Source organism: Puntigrus tetrazona, chromosome 22, assembly GCF_018831695.1.
Source record: "Puntigrus tetrazona isolate hp1 chromosome 22, ASM1883169v1, whole genome shotgun sequence".
Lineage (NCBI taxonomy): Eukaryota > Metazoa > Chordata > Actinopteri > Cypriniformes > Cyprinidae > Puntigrus > Puntigrus tetrazona.
In genome coordinates this window covers 3,785,117-3,807,439 of record NC_056720.1, presented here as the reverse complement: position 1 = coordinate 3,807,439, position 22,323 = coordinate 3,785,117, and the positions used below count along the sequence as shown (strand labels likewise).

At 40.0% G+C, this 22,323-nt stretch overlaps 3 protein-coding genes across 3 annotated transcripts; all 3 read right to left on the bottom strand.

The window, feature by feature from the left end:
• Window positions 1–8,518: 8,518 nt before the first annotated feature.
• On the bottom strand, window positions 8,519–10,684 carry LOC122327419. Its single transcript, XM_043222776.1, has 5 exons — window positions 10,377–10,684; window positions 9,683–9,982; window positions 9,176–9,481; window positions 8,937–9,080; window positions 8,519–8,836 (listed from the first exon to the last, which is right to left on the bottom strand). The coding sequence occupies exons 1-5, from the start codon at window positions 10,621–10,623 to the stop codon at window positions 8,820–8,822; spliced, it is 1,014 nt and encodes a 337-aa protein (XP_043078711.1). The 5' UTR covers window positions 10,624–10,684; the 3' UTR covers window positions 8,519–8,819.
• A 3,897-nt stretch (window positions 10,685–14,581) lies between these two features.
• Window positions 14,582–17,676, bottom strand: LOC122328140. The gene is given in 7 exon segments (XM_043223848.1): window positions 14,582–14,721; window positions 14,801–15,085; window positions 15,311–15,616; window positions 15,752–15,839; window positions 16,222–16,361; window positions 16,541–16,706; window positions 17,605–17,676. Coding segments are annotated over 7 exon segments (1,197 nt in total).
• A 3,138-nt stretch (window positions 17,677–20,814) lies between these two features.
• LOC122328139 lies at window positions 20,815–22,143 on the bottom strand (the record flags this gene model as incomplete). The annotated part of the gene is made up of 4 exons (XM_043223847.1): window positions 22,098–22,143; window positions 21,693–21,995; window positions 21,177–21,509; window positions 20,815–20,882 (listed from the first exon to the last, which is right to left on the bottom strand). Coding segments are annotated over exons 1-4 (744 nt in total), but the record flags the coding sequence as incomplete, so codon positions are not given.
• Window positions 22,144–22,323: the final 180 nt, after the last annotated feature.

Here is a 22,323-nt window from a genome sequence, read left to right as displayed (position 1 = left end):
GGCTCCACCTCAGTCCTCTGTCGCTCTGGCTCCACCGCGTCCTTCCTGTCCCCCGTCTCTGCGCCGGTTGCCGAAGCCTGCGCCGTCACTTTGGTCCTCCAGCGCCTCGGCATCACTCTGGTTCTTCGGCTCTCCGCCTCTGCCTCAGTCTCCTCCGCCGCCGGCAGTCTGCCCCATGGAGTCGATGGCCGCTCCTCCTCCATGGCTCCTCCGTCGGCGCCACCATGGACCATCATGGCTGGGCTCTGGATCTCCCCTCCCTCCGTCTGCACCTCCCTGGACTCCTGTCTGCCTACCCCCTCTAGTTTTGTTTTTTGTCTTTTTTTTTATGTTACTTTAGGTGCGAGGACGCACGTTCCGCAAGGGGGGAGTAATGTCACGTCTCTGGACTCTTTTGTTACAGTTTTTGTCCCGTGCCACATGCTCTCTGTGCCCTACCTTCCCTTCAGTTAATTGTATTATTGTCTTCAGCCGTGTCAAGGTCCTTACGTGTGGTTAATGTTCTGCCTGCCTGTTTGTTTATTTTTATTTTGCCCGTTATATGGATTAAACCCATTTAAGTTTATTTTGTTTCTCGAGTGCTCCTTCCGCGAAACCGCGAACGTGACAAAAATACAGTGGCTGAGGCGACTCGTAAATGTGGTGTACAATGGATGAGAGTCAGTGGTGCAACACACAGCAAACCTCCGCATGAAGTGCCATACATCTAACCAAATGGTCATTTTCTCCCACTCTTCAAACATCCTCCTCAGAAGAGTTTTTCCACAGCAGTCTCAGGTGACATACAGTATCTCAGGGGGAGCCAACCCAGGCATTCTGTGTCGCCTAATGAGGCCTTCAATCATTGGCCCGAGACTGAAAACTTCACTGGCTGTGAGCACGGACATAAACCTGTCCATGCTCTTTACCAACAGTTGTATTTGGCTGCCTCTAAGATTTGATTTAGTGAAAATCATACTCCTTGAGTCAGCAACGAGATTGATTTTGATTGCAAAATAACGCACAGAAGTATACCTTGATCTTCTGTTTGTTAAAATACAAGGTTTGTTATGATGCATTTACACAATAAACTTTTCATATTTTAAAAACTTCAGCTTCTGAGAAACACATGTGAAAAGTGTCCATAAAATAAACTTTACTATGCAACATCCAGTGACAATAAGAAGCTCATGTTTTAGCTGTGTACATGGTTTTCTCTTCAAAGTTTTGCAGATGGAATCAAACCAAAATTTATTCAGACATTTTCAACACTTTTTATCAGTATATTATCAGTATATCAGTATATTTTCAATTTTATCATGCAGTAATTCTTCTGAGTTCCTCCAGAAGGCGCTCGACATAAATACAATAAAACAAAGAGACTTTAAAAACAAAAATAAATATAAGCAATAAGCCTGTTAAATGTTATCTGAACGATAACAATTTTAGAAGTCTGTAAAACCTGATTCAAATATGAAGTGTATATTAAAAAATTACAAACGAAAAGCTTGTACTGAATGATATAAATTAATTAATATTAGTGATCTGCATTTAATGACAAACCAGCTTTAAAGTCTGCTTTAGATTTAGATGCTTTAGATGCTTCCTGAAAAAGATGAACATATAAAGCCATAGATTATTCCACCTCACAAAAGTAAACATATTTTGAGAAATTTTATCATCGGTCAGGTACCTGTTGTGTGAATGTGTGTTTGATCTCGTTGAGCTCTTCTGGATCTGATGTCATAAACCAGAAGAAGGACAGTAGCCACGCCCACCAGAGAAGAGAGAACCAATCGGATCACAGCTTCAGTAAAACCACAGCAGTGTGCAGAGTCTGAGAACAAACACATAAATCACACTGAGATCAGATCAGACAATAAACACTAATATCAAGAATACATGAAGAACACAAATGATCTCTACTCACTAGAGACAGAAACTCTGAAAGCTTTTAATGACTCTGTTGATCCAAATATCAGTGAAAGATAACGTCCTTCATGTTTCATTGTGATGTTCATGATGGTCAGAGATCCAGTTTGATTGTCCAGCTTCAGTCTGTCTCTGAATCTCCCATCAAGAACATCATCATATACAGTCATGAAGTTGAGCCGTTTATTTATAAGAGAAAGTATGACGGTGTTTTCATTTATATACATCCACGCAATCTCGTTATCCATTATTTGAGTAAGATCAGAGTTGAGAGTGACTGAATCTCCCTCCTTCACTGATATATCATCTGTGTCACCAAACACACACAGAACAAACAGAAAAGTGTCTGTCACTCAATAATACTGTTCAAATGCTTCATGTTTTTTATGTAATTACTTTGAAATGTAATTTTAAAATAACAATATAAAACAACAGAAGAAGTGAAAGCAGCAAAACAGTGTCTGTATTAATAACGAATGTGGTGATAAAAAACAAATATTTAACTCACCATAGACAGTGAGGAAGAAAAACATGTGCATGTTGTTAAACCATAGCTGATAAACTCCAACATGTTTTATTGTGACGTTCATGATGGTAAGAGATCCGGTTTGATCGTCCATCTTCAGTCTGTCTCTGAATGTCTCCTTAGCTAGTACAGATGGAGATGCAAACCAACCCCACCAACCCCCCCATCCATTATTTGAGTAAGATGAGTGTTTAGAGTGACTGATTCTCCCTCCTTCAGTGGGATTTCATCTGTATCATCAAACACATGAAAGATGATTCTTCACAGATTGAGTGTTATTTGATGGTTTACAAGTAAATATTTAATAATAACTGCGTCTGATTCTGTAAGAGTCAACCACTCACCCAACAACAGAAACATTTCTAATAACTCTTAAACTGACTCAGCGACTGCAATTATTTTAAATTCAAACCTCCACTGAATCTTATCATCATCCATCATTTCAGTAAGATCAGAGTTGAGAGTCACTGATTCTCCAATTTTATTTCTCCACCAAACACACCTGAAGAAGAGGTTTTCATCGATTAATGTTTTAAAATCATGATGTTGATTTTCAACAAAATAATTAAGATATTGTTCTTCAGCAATAGTGGCCAAAAGCGATGTCAGGTATAAGTATTCAGAATATTTCATAAATGTTTTGTTATCGATTTTGCATATGTTTGTGACAGAAATGCATATGTATATACATCAAACAAAAAAACCCTGCAAGTTTATTGCATAAATTTGCATAAATTTGAATATGCACACGAAAAGCCTTTTTAGTAACAGAACAGAATAATTATAGATGATGGTTAAACATGCAAACGTGAAAGAAAACCAAATCAGACACAAGAGCAGCTGTTCTCACACCTCAAGCTGCTTTTGCAGTACACTTCCTGTAGTTCAGTAGTGTAGGAATAAATAAACGCATAACATGATCATTGACTAAAGTTAAAAGTGTCTGTGTCTTAAAAGTGAGCAGCGTTTGATCTGCTCATGAGATCCTGAGAGTGTTTGATACAAAAAAATCGTATATGTTGGAGAGGAATACATTTACGTGTGTATGTATGACACACTCAGACATATAGCGGAAATACTTTATACGACAAAGTCAATACTGGTGCTGACTCACAAACAGGACATAAATACACAAGATAACGAGATAACAAGGGGGAGGAGTTAATCGGTTGTCAAGGGAACTAACAAGGGGCAAGGGAACATGAGGAACAAACACTTCACAATAAGAGTCTTTAAAGCAAAACACAGACAGTGGAGCACAAAAAGTTCCTGGACACTCCAGCTTGTCAAATTATTCATTTGAATGTCAGTATATAATGGTCAAGGCCACCTTGTATAAAGTGTGACCAAACATTGCCTTATATTTGGGTAAAAACGGTACAATTATTTAAAGCTGAAATAGGCTTTCATAACTGTTATGTATTAACTGTTACAAATTAATTATCAGATTATATTGTGTAAAATATGTGATTTCCATCAGAGGTTTTGTCTTAAATTTTTATACAAGTGGTTTTAAAAAGGTCTGCAAAAGGTCTTAAATATATCTTGTACATATCTGTAAGCACCATGATGAAGTCCTTGAATTTGAGGGTACAGGACCTGGAAAGTCCCTGAAAGGCCCTTGAATTTGAAGTTAACTAAAGTGTGTGAACCCTGGTTCAGGCTTGTCAAAGAAACAAGGAACTAAAATCTGCATTCTGAGTCGGTTCTAGTTCGTACCGTTTACTTAGGTACCGGTGCCATATTGGTACCGGGTTTCGGTAACCAACTCTACCTGGGACTGATTCTGGGTAACAATCATTAGCCAACAAAATATTAAAATGTCAATATGACGTGAGGTTCAGCTACCAGCGAGACACTAAAACAGGCAGTGATGGGTCTTCTTCTTCTTTTCTACTGCTAATGAGCGTATTGGGTGACTAGAGCTTTCCTTTGAGCGTGATCCAAGGCGAGGACTTCGGATTCATCCCAGACAATTTCAAGAGCTTTCAGGCCCCTGGGTGGGATCCATCCAAATGCTTTCTTTGGTATATGGGTGTCGTCCTCTGCAGCTATTCAAAGACGACACTTGATGTTGATTTCTGCATCACCAAGAAAACGAAGGGTGAGAGAACACACCCCTGCCTCAATGGTGAAAAAGTCTGAAGGATGCCATACAAATGGAGAACAATCCATAAGGAGTCTTGATGTTTTCTGTCGAAGGCCTTCTTGAAATTGATGAAACTGATAGACCGAGGTCGCTGGTATTCATCTAATTTCTCAATGATATTCTGAAGCACAAAAATTTGATCCACGCACAACCGTCCTCATTGTTTCTCCGACTGATGCTGATCGACAGCTGCTTGTTTAGTAATGGGTACTTTTTAGTTAAGAACATGTCAGAGCTTATCCGTCTTTAACTTAAGTGTAGTCAGTACTTCTGCTTTCACTGCAGCATTTTTAAACACGAGCATCTGTGAATTTAAGATGTGTGTACTTCTTGCCATGTCTGTTACTGTTATAGTCACACGTTAAAGAGATCACTATACATTTAAAAGTTTATTTTAAAATGCAAAGTAGCAGATGATTCAAGGAGCCGGTTTGTACAGCTGAACACATATAATGCTTTCTCTTTTGTGCCCTTTCCTCCTTTTTCTTTCTTACAGTTTTTAAAACTAACTGACTTGAAAAATATTCATAAACATTTTCCACTTTTGTCTGGACATTCAACTTTTCTGGGTGTCCTATGCGCCAAATGAAGAGTATATGCAATTTTCTTAAAAATTATTTAAAGTGTATTAATTTAAGGGACATGTTTTTACATTGATCAAGCTAGTTCTCTTACATCGTCAGGTCCGGCAGCTAGTGTTCTGCTGGCTCCAAGCCAGGAAGAGCAGATGTCTTAAGGACGAGGAAGTTGAGACATGTTCCTGCATGGGTTGGCTGACCGGATCCAGAGAGAGATTTTTAACAGAGTTACCCAACAGCTTGGATGGACTGATTGATCTTGATCTCCGTGCGGATTCGCGATTACAGCAACGTGACCAGCGAGCATGTCGTCAGCGATCACCACCAGTTACGGAATGTTCTCCTGTTGACTCTGGATGCATGATCAGTCACTCACCTGACACGAACCCATGCAGGTTGGTAGAGCTCGCTTTCCCGGGAGAGAGAGATCGTCGGAGAGCCAAAGGACTTTGCATGTACTGTGGGGCATCAGGCCATTTTTGGTGGATTGCCTGGTAAAAGCACAAGCCGGCGGTAGAATTGAGGTTACTGTCGGGTGGAGTATCTGGTCATGCCGTTTGGGCTGTCTAATTGCCCGCAGTTTTCCAAGCACTCGTCAATGATGTGCTGAGAGACATGGTAGATCAGTTCATATATGTCTACCTGGATGACATATTGATTTTTCTTCATCTCTCCAGGAACATGTGCAGCACGTCAGGCGAGTGCTCCAGAGGCTGTTGGAGAATGGGCTTTTGTCAAGGGGCGGAGAAGTGCGCGTTCCATGCACAGTCAGTTCCCTTTTTGGGGTACATCGTCTCGGCCGAGGGAATTCGCATGGACCCGACAAGATCAAGGCTGTGGTGAATCGGCCAACCCCTGATTCCCGTAAAGGCCCTACAGAGGTTTCTGGGGTTTGCCAATTTCTACCGACGTTTATTCGTAATTTCGCCAACTAGCCGCTCCTCTCTGACGGCCTTGACCTCCACCAAGACGGCGTTCAGGTGGTCCAATGCAGCTGAGGCTGCATTTACCAAATTAAAGCGCCGCTTTGTTTCGGCTCCCATCCGCCACGGCCCCACACGTCAGTTTGTGGTGGAGGTCGACGCCTCAGAGGTGGGGTAGGTGCGGTGCTGTCCCAGCGGGCTTCCTCGGATGATAAGATGCACCCTTGCACGTGTTTCTCCCATCGATTATCCCCTGCTGAACACAATTATGACATTGGTAACAGAGAGTTGTTGGCGGTTAAGCTTGCTTTGGAGGAAGGGCGTCATTGGTTAGAAGGGTCGGGGGTACCTTTCATCGTCTGGACCGATCATAAGAACTTAGAGTACATCAGATCGGCTCGCGCCTCAACTCCAGGCAGGCTCGATGGGCACTGTTTTTGATCGTTTTGATTTCTCGTTGTCATACCGCCGGGTCCAAAAACATCAAACCCGATCGCTGTCCCGTATCTTTGATTCTTCAGAATGCCTGTCGTCTCCTGAGTGCATACTACCTGAGAAACTCATTGTTTCTACACTCACGTGGGAGATCGAATCGAAAGGTTCGCACAGCCTTAGAAGGAGTAACGCCTCCGTCCGGTGCCCACCGAACGGTTATTCGTGCCTGAGGGGTTAAGGTCCGGCGTTATCCGGTGGGGTCATTGTACCAATGTGGCTTGCCATCCAGGAATTGGACGCACTAGGGTTTCTAGTTAACCAGCGATTCTGGTGGCCCGCCATGGCTTGGGACATTCGGGATTTAGTTTTGGCCTGTTCAGTCTGCGCTCATGGTAAGACTTCCAATCGACCCCAGAGGATTACTTCAACCGCTGTCTGTCCTTGAGACCCTGGTCCCACATCGCACTAGATTTGCGTCACGGCCCTCCCGCCCTCCCTGGGCAATACGGTTGTTTTGACCGTAGTGGACCGGTTCTCGAAAGCGGCTCATTTCATCCCCTTACCTAAATTACCATCTGCTAAGAGACAGCGGTCACTGTCGTTGATCACGTCTTTCGCATTCATGGCCTCCCGATGGGCGTGGTTTCCGACAGGGGACCCCAGTTTGTATCCAAATTTTGGAAAGAGTTTTGTCGTTTGCTAGGGGCGAGCGTTAGTCTGTCTTCTGGTTTCCATCCTCAGAGCAACGGACAGACTGAGCGGGCCAACCAGGATCTGGAAAGGGTGTTGCGATGTTTGGTGGCGCAGAATCCGCTTCCTGGTGTCAACAACTCTCGTGGGTTGAGTATGCGCACATAACTCGTTACCAGTGTCATCCACGGGCCTCTCACCATTTGAATGTAGTCTAGGGTACCAGCCACCTATCTTTCCTAGTCTGGAATCCGAAGTTGCGGTTCCCTCTGCCCACACATTCGTCCAGAGGTGCCGTCGCACTTGGAGAAGGGCCCGAGAGACCCTCCTCCGGGTGGGGTGCACTAAGGCTCAGGCCGATCGCCACCGGTCAAAGCCTTCCGTATACGTCGTTGGTCAAAAAGTGTGGCTTTCAACTAAGAATATTCCTCTCCGCCCCGTCTGTAATAAACTTGCTCCCAAATTCATTGGCCCGTTTCCTGTCACCAAAGTTCTTAGTCCGGTGACAGTCCGCCTCAAACTTCCTCCAGCGTACAGGAGAATTCATCCCGTGTTTCATGTTTCTAAATTAAAACCTGTTTTTCATTCACCCCTTAATCTGCCGGCCCCGGTTCCTCCACCGCCCCTGCGCGTCGTCGTAGACGGGAACCAACATATTCTGTCAATCGCATTCTGGACTCAAGGCGGAGGGGCGTGGATTCCAGTACTTGGTGGACTGGGAAGGTTACGGTCCAGAGGAGAGAAGTTGGGTTCCTGCCAGGGACATTCTGGATCACTCTCTTATCGATGATTACAATCAGCGGGTAAGGTTGGCTGGGAGCGCCAGGGGCGCTCTTAGGGAGAGAGTACTGTCACGGTTCATGGATTCATTGTCTCATCTTGTGTGTCTGTCTGTTATGTGCTGAGTGTGGGTGTGTCTAAGTTCGTGATTGCGATCTGATCAGCCCCAGCTGTGGCTCATTATTAGGGCTATTTAAGACCAGCTAACACCGCTCTCATTGTCAGATCCTCACCGTTGTCCTGAGTTCCTGTTCTGATGTTGCTCTGTCTATCGGTATTCCGGATTGTTCCTGCTTCAGAGGATTACGCTTGGATTGACGGCCCACTGCGTTCCTGCACCCGCTTTCCACCCTTGCGCTGCACGAGCTCCACCGCCATCAGTGACTCTCTCTTTTGTTTATCTTTTAATAAACTGTCATTCACGCAATTGAATCCTTCTCTTGATTCCCGTGACAGAATGTATCTATAAACTAAATGTAAATCTGCATGAGTAAAAATTGCAAGTCATATTTTATTTAACGTTTTTTATTGGATGTTTATTCATGACACGCAATTTAAAAATGACACAGATTCATGTCATAATTACTTCATTAAATTAATTTCAGACATTTTAAAAGATGAAGCGCAAGAGAGTGATTCTGGTGAAGCAACCTATCATATAGTCTCAGAGAAATATAATGTCTTCATATGAGGTTAAACTTGATCACAATAATAACAATATTAGAAGACATTTACATTGTACTAAATAATAAAATTAAATAATACCGGTAATCTGCATTTAATATAACAAACCACACGTGAAGAAGCTTTAAAGTTCAGCATCTGTTTTATATTTCAATATTTCCTGAAAAAGACAAAACATATAAAGTCATAAATTAATAAACTTTAAAAATGTTTAGAAATGCAAACATATTTTGTCAGAAATTATATCATCGGTCAGGTACTTGTTGTGTGAACGTGTGTTTGATCTCGTTTAGCTCTTCTGGATCTGATGTCATAAACCAGAAGAAGGACAGTAGCCACGCCCACCAGAGCAGAGAGAACCAATCGGATCACAGCTTCAGTAAAACCACAGCAGTGTTCAGAGTCTGAGTCTGAGAATAAACACATCACACTGAGATCAGATCAGACAATAAACACTAATATCAAGAATATATGAAGAACACAAATGATCTCTACTCACTAGAGACAGAAACTCTGAAAGCTTTTAATGAATGTTTTGGTCCAAACACAATAAGATAATGTCCTTCATGTTTCATTGTGATGTCTGTGATGGTCAGAGATCCATTTTGATCATCCATCTTCAGTCTGTCTCTGAATCTCCCGTCAAGAACATCATCAAATACAGTCATGATGTCGGTCTGTTTACAGATTCCAGCGATTAAAGTGATTTCATTTCCAAACATCCACTGAATCACATCATTATCCATTATTTGAGTAAGATCAGAGTTGAGAGTGACTGAATCTCCCTCCTTCACTGATATATCATCTGTGTCACCAAACACACACAGAACAAACAGAAAAGGGTCTGTCACTCAATAATACTGTTCAAATGCTTCATGTTTTTCATGTAATTACTTTAAAATCTCATTTTAAAATAACAATATAAAACAACAGAAGAAGTGAAAGCAGCAAAACAGCGTGTGTATTAATGTTGAATGTGGTGATAAAAAAATATTATTTAACTCACCATAGACAGTGAGGAAGAAAAACATGTGCATGTCGTTAAACCATAGATTATAGTGTCCAACATGTTTCATTGTGACGTTAGTGATGGTCAGAGATCCGGTTTGATTGTTCAGCTTCAGTCTGTCTCTGAATCTCCCGTCAAGAACATCATCATATACAGTCATGGTTCTAGAGCCCTGTCTATAAATGTAAGCTAGTACAGAGTCAAATCCAAAACTCCACTGAATCTCATCATAATCCATTATTTGAGTAAGATGAGTGTTTAGAGTGACTGATTCTCCCTCCTTCAGTGGGATTTCATCTGTATCATCAAACACATGAAAGATGATTCTTCACAGATTGAGTGTTATTTGATGGTTTACAAGTAAATATTTAATAATAACTGCGTCTGATTCTGTAAGAGTCAACCACTCACCCAACAACAGAAACATTTCTAATAACTCTTCAACTGAGACTGATATTATTATTCTTTGCTTTGTTCTGTTCATTAATGGTTCTTCAGTTTGAAGGATTCAGTCGAAACAGGTTCATCAAATGACTTTGTGTCGCTGCTTCATGATCTCTTTGTAACTTTATAGTTTGATTGCATGGAATCTGTTTTTGTTGGGTTTGGGTTCGCTCTTGTGTTCAGTTTTATCAGGAACGTCAGTCCCACGATTAAAATATAAAACAAGTGAAAGATATATTTAACTCACCGTAGACAGAGAGAAAGAAATCCTTGCTCATATTGTTGGTCTTAATTCCGTAAAGTCCAGCATGTTTTATTGTGGTGTTCATGATGGTCAGAGATCCAGTTTGATCGTCCATCTTCAGTCTGTCTCTGAATCTCCCGTCAAGAACATCATCATATACAGTCATGATGTCAGCAGTTGCATTGATTTCAGCGATTATTGCAATTATTTTAAATTCAAAAATCCACTGAATCTCATCCTCATCCATCATTTCAGTAAGATCAGAGTTTAGAGTCACTGATTCTCCAGTGTTCACAAACCTTATTTCTTCACCAAACACACCTGAAGAGAATTTTTCACAGAATAATGTTTTGAAATCGTGATGTTGCTTTGATGAAGTTTCATTAAAATACCTTTTGATCGTTTAAATCTGTTAATAATCTTCTTCAGCAGTCGTGGCCAAAAGTGATGTTAGATCTACAAAAATTGATTTAGATTTTAATCTTCAAATTTATTCAGAACATTGAAAAATGTTTATATGTTCCCGTTTATACAAAATAAGCCTGCTTTCGGACCTGTTGCTATGACAACAAGCCTAAGATGAGCTTGAAGAACCAAATCATCAACAATCAGATTCAAAGTGACAGAGATGTATGAAGTATGGGCCCCAGCACAGAATCTCAGAACATGGCCTAGATACCATCAGACCCGGCTAAACAGCATCTAAACAAGATATATGTTTAATATGTCTAAAAGTATTAATCTTAGTACTTATCAGACACGTTCAGAGACCCAAAGGTGGACACACCTCCTTCTCAACAGAACACAGTTCTACCAAGTTCTTAATCTTCTCCATAATATAAGTGATTACTGTGAAATTGAGACCAATTTGCCAATCGCAGAGACCATTCAAATGAGACCAAACATGAAAGTGAAGAACAATAGGTTCATAAGACATATGACATATAATGCCTTGTTCCTAATGAACTTTAAGCCAAGTCTTTTGGGCAGAAGGAGGGGGAAGCAGGAAGAGCAGAGATGAAGTCCTTTTGTTCCTTTGGATATCCCTTCTCAGATTAGTCCTATTCCATTTACAGGTTTTGATTCAGCTCCTTACAAATGCATTACTGCATTATTTATATTGAAAAGAGAAGTATCTTGTGTTTTTGTGTTAATGCCAAATATTGGCGATCTTGTTACTGTGCTAATTAATAGTGTTTTCACTATAGTTTGGAGTTTAAAATATCCATGCAGAGTTGATGTTATACGGCTCGTTCAGTGATTAAGCTGGCCGACTCAGTGATTAGCCGTAAAACAGTGATTCTGCTCAAATTCTCTGTAAAAACTGAAAGAATTCCCAACTGAAGCCATAAAAACAGGTGTCAAACTTACCCTCCAGATGCCAGAAACGCAAGCAGAACAGAATTAATTTGAGAAACATTTTCTTCACTGATTCACTGAAAAGCTCTCGATAGTGAAGCTTAAAATGTGAGACTGTTCTCACGACTGAACTGTGATATTTATCTGTGGAACCCTCAGTTAGTTTCCGTTCACATGTCTGTCTCTGTTAACATTACGCAATTCTATAAGCGTTTACTGATCTTACATTTTTCAAAGGAATGATGTCCCTATTCAAAAACCAATAGAATAAGAAATTATTTTTGGATATGATATCCATATCTACTGCTGTGTAATTTAAGGTTGTGAGCATCAATCTTGTTTGACTTTTGACCTCTAAGGCCAAATATATGTTGTGTAAAAACACAGGAACTAAATGGAGATTCAAATAGTTGTATAGTTTAAGACATACAGCGTTTATAGTGTAGAATGTTTTATGTGTAAAATTGTGAAGTTCGGAGGAGAGAAAAAGAAGAAATGCTTCACACTCAAACTTCTGACACACACAGCGACCACAAACATGAGCTGTTTTATCCACGGACAGATCAAACCAGATATACTGATGTGTGTACAGATAAATCAAAATGAAAAAGTATCAAGGTGTCCATTTTGACTTTAAAAAGTGGGTGAGAATACAGAGTAACCTATCAATACATCGGCCCTCTCACTACAAATACAATACTCTCACTGCGTAAATTCCCATGTCATGTCAAAGTGGAGTAGGTTTCACGGAATTATCAATCTGTTGCAGAAAAGAGAAGAAATAGCAAAGTAAGAGTAAGTGATGGATTATAAAAACATGATGTTGCTGCATTGTTTCCTTTCGGGACCTCAAACTGCGTCCAAAACGCTATGGGAATGCCTCCAGCGTGACCATGCTCTGAACCTGCTGTAGAATCTGTCCAGTGGAAGAGCTTGACGTCATGGCGGGTGACGTCAGCGACCAGGAAAGCATAAAGGCATCTCTCTCTCTCTCTCTCTCTCTATCTCTCTCGAGCTCATTGCACTACACAGTGTCTCGCTATGCTCTGCTTCCAGAAGGCTTTCTTCTCAAGGAAAGGATCCTTCACCGACTTTCCTTCAACAGCTAGTTCAGCTGGACTCACGGGGATCACAGAGGTATCTGATAGATGAGATTGAGATAGCTGATAGTCCCTTTCTCCCTTTTTTTCTGTCCTCAATAGCACCAGTATGAGGAGAAAGGCAATGCCAAGGTTTGAAGAAAGCGCTTGCGAGATCTCTGTCAACCAGAGCGGCTCCACCTTTGCATCCCAAGAGGTTACTTCTAAGGGCAGGCCCCTCTGGGGTAGAGCGGCATCCACACCGCAGTCTTCAGTGCCTGTCTTTCCCCAGTGCTTTAAAAGTGTTAATTACGTTTGAAATATGGATATTAATCTTTCAGAATCACATGGGTTCACTACAGGAGACCTTTATTAACCCCCCCAGAGCCATGTGAGGTTTTACTATATTTGCCTGCACTTTATTTTTAAGGGACCCCCTTTCCTGAAGAACAGTATCCAGAGGCCCTTGTTGAAGATTTAATGCGCATTCAGTCTTTTTCTTGTGTGACATTGTGAAAAGAATGACATCTACGCTAATATTAGTCCTGTCTCTTTCTAAATCTGTTTCACAGTTTGTATCCAGACTAGATGGTGGATCAGCACCTAGAGATTATGTTCATCAGAGACCAGAACACCTAGATGCGCCCCGTGGACCGATCACCAGATCCTGATGCACACACACACACACAACTGAGTCTGGTTTCTCCCAAGGTTTTTTTTCTCCATTCTGTATGGATGGGGTTTTGCTTCCCTTTCCGCTGTCTCCTCTGGCTTGCTTGGTTGGGGACACTTAACTTCTAGTGACTATCGTTGAATTGACTACAGAGACCGTCTCTGCATTTAATAAGAAATCGGTCACTCTCGTCACTATACATCCCTGTCATTATACTGTACAGTGCTCTGATGCAACCTGTGTTGTTAAAAGCGCTATATAAATAAAATGATTGATTGATTGATTGATTGATATTTAAACTCAGAGTTTAGTTTCAATTTTTACCTAGCTCTGTGCTTAATCTGACTCCAATTTCAAGTGATTTTAGTTATATTAAATTGAAATCTAACTGCTGATCCCTCTAGTTGTGATAAAATTAACTATAATACTTGCTAGTATCGACTTATCGTTCATTAGGAGTCTGGGTAAGCTTCTACTAAGTTTTTATCGTTTTTGGGATTTCTGTAAAAGTACATCATGTATCATATTCTAAAACTAAATTGTGAGATTTTTACAGAGATCTTGTGATAGTGGAAATGTTTCCAATACATAAGTTAAAGCTTAAAAATAATTTGATATTACTTATAATTTGATGATAAAATATAAAGAAAAAATATAAGGTGTAGTGCTAAAAAGTAGTCAGAAAAATAAACAGTAGTAATGTTGAATATTCGTACTTGTTACTTTCCCAGCTCTGAACAGTAATTGTGGTGCTTCTGATGAAATTAATAAAATGTAGCTGCAAGCGTTATACAGTTTAAACACATGCACCTTTAATATGTGCAATTCAGTGACAAATTTCTGTAGGATGCCATACAAATGAAGAATAATCCATAAAGAATTTTGATGTTTAAATGTAAACTACGATATTTTAATGCTGGATGTAAACATTTCAAAATTATTTTGTCATGCTGTATTGTTTTTACTTCCTCCTTCCTTCCTTCTGCTTTAGATTTCAATGCTTCCTGAAAAAAAGATGAACATATAAAGCCATAAATTAGTAAACATCGCAAATATTTAGCAATGCAAACTTATTTTTTGAGAAATTGCATCATGAATCATGTGCCTGATTTGTGAATATGATGAGCTCTTCTGGATCTGATGTCATAAACAATAATAGTGACTGTAGCCACGCCCACCAGAGCAGAGAGGACCAATCGGATCACAGCTTCAGTAAAACCACAGCAGTGTTCAGAGTCTGAGAATAAACACATCACACTGAGATCAGATCAGACAATAAACACTAATATCATCAGCTAATATCAGCTTTGCTGTACCTGAACACGTGTGACAGAGTCTGCTGGTGTCCAGATGTGTGGTCTGGTTTCTGATGGGGTTGTTGATCACACAGTTGTAGGTGTTTTTATCCTGATATTCCACCTCCAGAGGTAGAGAGAGACTGATGCTGAGATTAGACACACTGATGCTGGACAATAAACTGTTTCCTTTGTACCAGGAGAGAGTCACATGACTCACGTTCACCGCCCGAACACAACAACGAACAAGATGATGACGAAAAGATGAAGAACAATCTCTGCTGATGACAGGAACAGACAGGCGAGCTGAAAACACGAGAGAATAAAGATAAACGAGAAGGTATTCACGAAGAAACATCAAAAGGGACCAAGACTGATCATAATAATAAATAATCTATTCTACAGTAGAGTTAGACATAAGCATAGATGCTATAAATGTAAAAACAAATAGGCTAAATAGAATAAAAGAGCACCTAATTGTGTGTATATCACCTTTAAAGCAGTAATAAATAAAACAGGAAGACAATTTACCGTATACAACGAGACACAGGGGAGGTCTGCTGTAAGTGTTTATCTCTAGTTCAAAACATCCAGTATGTTCAGGTGTGGTGTTTGTGATGGTCAGAGATCCTGTTGGATAATCCAGCTTCAGTCTGCCTCTGAATCTCCGTCAAGAACATCATCATATACATTGAATCTGCCCCTCTGGTACATTGTGTTCAGCGATAAAAATGGTTTCATTTATAAACCACCAGTGAACCCGATCATCATTCAGTTCAGTCAGACCAGAGTTCAGAGTGACTGAATCTCCCTCCAGCACTGACACTGACCTCACTCCTGGAGAAGAGAGACTGTTGCGGATTAAAGCCTGAAAAAACTACTGATTTTTATTTGAGAATAACTGTTTATGTTATTTATTATATGGTACCTGAACAAAAGTAAATAAAGCCATAAAACAGATGTCAAACTCACCCTCCAGAAGCCAGAAACACAAGCAGAACAGAACTAACTTCAGAAACATTTTCTTCACTGATTCACTGAAAAGCTCTCGATAGTGAAGCTTAAAATGTGAGACTGTTCTCACGACAGAACTGTGATATTTATCTGTTGAATCCTCAGTTAGTTTCCGTTCACATGTCTGTCTCCTTTAGCAACAAGCGTTTACTGATCTTACATTTTTCCGACTTGAAAACTAATAGCACAAGAAATAATTTTTGTAGATATCCGTATCTACTGCTGTGTAATTTAATTTTGTGACATCGATCCCGTTTGACTTTTGACCTCCGGCTCTTAAGCCAAACTTATGTCGTGTAAAAACACAGGAACTAAATAGAAATTCAGGAAGTTGTGTAGTTCGTAGTGTATAATGTTTTATGTGTAAAATTGTGAGGTTTGCAGGAGAGAAAAAGAAGAAATGCTTCAAAGTGAAACTTCTGACACACATGCGAGCGCCACTTCAGGGCGAACAGTTTCCTCGTAGAGGGAGCTCTCGATTGGAGAATGGTCTCAACTACCTCAGTTGAGAGACCAGCAGCTATGAGTTGTGCCCCCTCTGGGACCACACCCACAGCTTCCATAAGGCCTGGCAAGAGTACATGATGGTGCGAAGAGGTCCACCTCTGCCAAATAAAACACCCAGTATCCATTTCCCGGGCCTTAGACCCTGTTTCAACAGGATGTTTGGAATGTAGATGTCTCTTAGCGAGAAGAGTCTTTCCTAGGCCCACACAAGGATCTGGTGCCAGATTGTATAAGGGGCACCTTCATTGGACGCAGCTTCCATCAGACCCAGCAGTCTCTGAAACTGCTTGACAATGAGTGACTGCCCTTCCTTCACTCTCGCAACTGTAGTGAGGATCGACTCTGCCACCACATCTAACTGTGCTATTATTAGCCTGTCGTCAATGTAATTGAGTATGCGGATGCCCTGGAGTGCAGCATCGTAAACATGTGTGGTGAGAGTGCAAGGCCGAAGGGAAGATCCCAATATTGTTAGGTTTTGCCCTCAAAAGCCTCCTTTCTCAAAACATTGTCTATTTCTGGGCAGAACAGATGTGAATAGAGGAGGAGGCAATCCGAACTGGATTTTGTACAGCGTGCAGTACCCACTGAGACGTATTTTGCGGTAGTTCCCATGCTGCAAAGCGGTCTACTAAGGGTCTCATGAGGGTCTACACCTCTTGTTGTAAGAGAGGTGACAGCTTGTTGCTCGTTTTTGCATCTTGAGGCTTTAAATGTCCACAGAACAAAAACCACATATATAAACTGAACTGAAACACACAGGGAATAAATACACAAAGTAATTGACTAAATTAACAAGACACACCTGAAGACAATGGTACAATTAACAGAGGAAAGGAAGGTAGGGCACACCACAGAGCACGTGGGACAATCAAACTAAAAGTCCAAAGATGTGACACTTTCTAAATGACCCTATGAAAAACTGAAATAAGTAACGGGTTTTTAAACAACATAATAATTTAGAAATGAAAAATTGATCATTAATAAGGTATGAAATTGCAGTTATTAAACTTTATAGATATAGTGAAGAACAAAACATTTATAGCTGCATTCATAAATGGCTTACCAATGCCTATAAATGTTGGAACACTGCTTTATAAGGAAAAAATTGACTATTTACTAATGCTTGACTAACGATTCTTTGTCATGAATCTGGTCCACAAACTCCTGTTCACTCATTACCAGATGCATCTCCCTCTCCACATTGACTCTCGCACCACACGACTTTTGTGTTTCACTCCAGACTTCAATTCCTATCGCAATGACGATACAAACACACCTTATCCCACTATTTACACACTCACCTGAAAATACAGCTGCTTCCAATCAAACACACGCTGGACTTTCTGTTGATCACTGCAGGCTGTTGTTAGCATTGTCTTTGTTTTGTTTAGCTACTCTACTTAGCCAAGTTCCACTTACCCAGGTACTTACCTTGTCTGGGTTTTTTTTTTGTGTCCTGACCCAGCCTTTGTTTTTGGGATTTACCCCATCATCTTGCCTTTCGGATACTGTTTGCTTCTGTTTGGACTATTGCTCGTTTGCCTGGATTATCCTTCTCTGTCTTGCCTCATTGGATTACATTTGCTGCAAACTGACCCTCACTTGATCCCTGGACCATTCTTGTGCTTTGCCCGTGCCATACCTGTTTACTGTTGCTCGGCCCTGTCTACACACGCCTCTTGTTTCGTCATTCATAGTGTGTAGTTATTATAAAGTGTTACCGATATTTCAGTTAATCGGTATTGTAATGTAAATTACAATAAAGGGCTGTAAACTCTGCTGCGGTACAATACTGTTATTTAACCATTGTGAATCGGGCTGAAGTAAGAATAGATTTAAACACTAGCTGATTATGTATGTGCTCAAATATCGATCTCAAGACCTGTAAATAAAAACTGTAAATGGAGAAACTGAGACGTTTAGATGTGTTACTAAGTATAGTCATGCTATCAGAGATGCTCAAATCGATAGCAATCTTTCTTCAGAAAGCCACATTCTGCGCAGTTGTAAAACTGCTTCCTCCATCTTAAAACACCTCTACATTATGACACATGTTCTCAGCGACAAATCGCCAAAGTTCGTTCCTGCTTTCATGAGCTAAAGATGAGATTATTATAACGTTTTACTGCAGATTTAATAATCAAACTCCAGCGGATTGAGTTTTTAAAAGCAAGAAGCGTGATCATATTAGCCTGCTTCTGTCAGTACTGCATCGGTCCTCTGTTAAACATAATATTTATCTTCTGAATCCTCCCTTAACCTCAGTCGGTTTCCTCTCGCCACGTCTGTCTCGCTATCATCACGAAAATCATTTGCATTTTCAAATTCTAGTAAAACGTTAGATTAGACAAAAAATTGGGTTTGTGCTGTTCAGACTATCATGATAACTGCTCATGGACGCATTTAAAAAAAAAAAAACACTGTACAGATAGTTGGTAAAGAGCAGAAGTCAGAATGCTTGGTTCATATAAGTAGGAGAGAAAATGAAGAAATATAAAAGAAAAAATTAAGAAATGAAGAAATGCTCAAGCTACAAACCACTGACCGCATTCATCTAATAACAGACGACAGATGATGCAGAAGAAAACCCACATGAGGAAAAATCCGACCACAGCATTTGACTCACAATCTGGCGTCTCACACTACATCCGGTAAATGTAAACCTTTTTTACTGCCATTTTTACCGTCTTGCTACAAAAACGGTAAAAAGTTCATTAGATCAGCAGCGTGTAAATCTGTTTTACAAACTAAGATGAAAAATAAGCATTTTGATGTGATATTTTGAGAGATTTTTGGATCGCACGTTTTGGTATTTTGGCAAATTCGTAAATAAAGATGCGAAGGTTTTAGAAAAATACACTCTACATTTTTGAGTGAGTCGATATTGCACGAACATCTCTGTTGCATTTTGATGTACTGCTTTAAATGATGACGCTGACACAAGCTTTACTGCTGGTTCACTGGTATACAGGAAAAGTAGAGCAAAAAGTAGAGCGTTATGAGGCAGCGTAGACGCACCTATCACTGATCACAAGCCTATAAGAAAAATTGTCCCTCGAATCTGATTGGTTGATTGGAATCTCGTTCCTGGATCAACATGAGGTTTTTCATTTTTAAAGCAATTTACTATAACAATATATATACAGTATATTGTGTTATATTTCCTTGTCAAAGGAAAAGCTATCTAGTTATGAGTGTCAATCTAGACTTCATAAATGTGATAAAATGTGATAAAATCTCCACTGAATTCCATCGTCCTTCAGGATTTCAGTAAGATCAGAGTTTAGAGTGACACTTAATACCAGGTACCACCAACAGTTTTTCAACCTGACAGTAGTTATGTTTTAGCTGTTGTTATTCCATGGTCTGTCTGAATACTGGATTCTGATTGGCTGGCAGGTATGCAGTAAAACCGTATAACGCACAGGCAGTTTCAAATCAGTTTATTCACCGTTTCATATTAATGCACTGCTTTAATTGAAGCACAGACAGAGAAAGAAGCCATCTTTGTTTACCTGCGGTATCTATCATTCAGGATGCAAAATGTACTAAAAATCACTTGAAAACATACAGATTAAAAATACTTTGCTTACAGTAAGATGCAGTTATTACGATCAATATATGATTTGTGAGAAACTGAATCACGGAGAGTTTGATCACTGTCCTGTGATGAAACGTGTGTACATCAGATTCCTGTAACACAAACACAACAAATGAATACAATTATTCACATTAAATAAATCAAATGGAGTATAATAGGCAGGCGCTTCTGAGTTGTGTTCCTGGATAAACATATATTTTGTATTCTTGACCATATTTCTACATCGAAACCTAGCCTTACCCACGAGTAATCAGATTTAATGATAGATGAATGACACTGATGTACAAGCACCAAACACTGACTGTAAACCTCACAAAATACTTCTAGTACAGTAGTATGCAGGAGATGCAACATTTAAACAGTAATATATTATAAGCTACGTGCTGTGCAGTTATTGATGGAGATGTGATGGAGGATGTGGAGTAGTCTTGGGTCTAAATGAATAAATAAATACTGTCTTTTAGTTGTTTGTTCTGATCATGTCTGAGAGAGTTAAGCTAGACTAGATCCGAATCTCCACTCAATCTCATCTTCTGTCTGTATCTCAGTAGGCCCAGAGTTTAGCATGTTAACAGCATGCTCACCTGATTTTGGCCTTGAGGCGGAGTTAAAGGCAACCATTTGTACCGCCTGCTGGACGGGCCGATACAGAGTTGAACACACACTTCTCGTTTAGCTCTTCTGGATCTGATGTCATAAACCAGAACAGTGACAGTAGCCACGCCCACCAGAGCAGAGAGGACCAATCGGATCACAGCTTCAGTAGAACCAGAGCAGTGTTCAGAGTCTGAGAATAAACACATCACACTGAGATCAGATCAGACAATAAACACTAATATCATCAGCTAATATCAGCTCTGCTGTACCTGAACACGTGTGACAGAGCTGACTGATGTCCAGATGGAGTTCTGATGGGGTTGAGATGAGATCCTGATGGAGATGAACAGTCTGTGCCAATGACAGAAACAGGCCGACGAGCTGAAAACACAACAAATTAAGTGAACAGAGCATTTAAAAACAATCAGATATACAAAAAAATAATAATAATAATAATAAAAGAAATATAAAATATAAAATATACACATATAAATCAGTGTTTTTATTTTATTTTAATTTGTTTTATTGTTATTTAAATCTTGTAATTATTTTATTTCCTCTTTTGTAAAGCACTTTGAATTACCATTGTGTATGAAATGTGCTATATAAATAAACTTGCCTTGCCTTGCCTAAATATACACATATTATTACAGGTAAAACAGAAATGTAACTCACCGTTAACAGTGAAAATATAACTCTTTTTCACATTGTTGGTCCATACTTCAAAAACGCCAGTGTGGTCCGTTCTCATGTCTGTGATGGTCAGAGATCCAGTTTGTTTGTCCAGCTTCAGTCTGTCTCTGAATCTCCCGTCAAGAACATCATCATATACAATGGATCTGTAAGCTCTTATGTTGATTTCAGCGATTATAGCGTTTTCAGGTACAAACCTCCACTGAATCAAATTATTAACGTACGCCATATCAGCATGACTAGAGCTTAAATTAAAATAACATCCCTCCGTCACTGATATTTCATCCACTTCACCAATTATGCATGAAGAGCAACCTGAAACAGGTCAGAAATTAAGGCTTTTAAATGGCTTCAAAATGGCTACTCAAGTAAACTGCTTGAAATTTATATTAGAAGAGAAACATATCAAATGGAAACAGGAAGAGTTGCGTGTGGATGAAGTGCTCAATCTCTGTGGTGAATAAAATATGAATCAGGAGAAATATACAGTTAACTCACGGTTTACAGTGAGAATGAAAGTCTTTCTCAGACAGTAGGTCTGTAGCTCATAAACTCCCGTGTGTTCAGGTCCGGTGTTAGTGATGGTCAGAGACCCAGTTTGATCGTCCAGCTTCAGTCTGTCTCTGAATCTTCCATCAGGAACATAATTTACATCAATTCTTCCATCTGCTACGCACATTTTAGCTATGCTTTTGTATCCAAACATCCACTGAATCCCATCGTCATCCATCATTTTATGAAGACCAGTGTGTAGAGTGACTGGATCTCCCTCGGTCACTGACACGGACTCACCAAACACACCTGAAGAACGAACATAAACAGACTAAACTTAAACAACTCGATGCTTGTCTGAAGTTAATTTGAGCTCCACACAACATACAACTACAGATGAGAATCACTCACCGACAAGATAACACAAACAGAACCAAAATATATCAAACATCTTCAACGGTTTCAGTCCGTAGTATGAAAAGACAAACTCTTCAGAGCTGGTTTGGTGACAGACAGATGCTCTGCTGTGAGGCAGATCTGTGGTAAAGTAAAGGTCGAATAACCGTCTATTTACGTGTGTCACCATCAGCTGCATTTTTAGCACTGTTTGTGCATTATTTCATAATGTTGGACCGCA

What these genes read in the sequence shown, in the direction of transcription:
- LOC122327419 (XM_043222776.1), bottom strand. Translation starts at nt 10,623, where the DNA reads ATGATGGATGAGGATGAGATTCAGTGGATTTTTGAATTTAAAATAATT. An exon ending in TTTCTTTCTCTCTGTCTACG is followed by an intron (nt 9,983 to 10,376) that starts GTGAGTTAAATA and finishes TTGATGATACAG; the next exon opens with ATGAAATCCCACTGAAGGAG. An exon ending in TTTCAGAGTTTCTGTCTCTA is followed by an intron (nt 9,081 to 9,175) that starts GTGAGTAGAGAT and finishes TCTCAGACTCAG; the next exon opens with ACTCTGAACACTGCTGTGGT.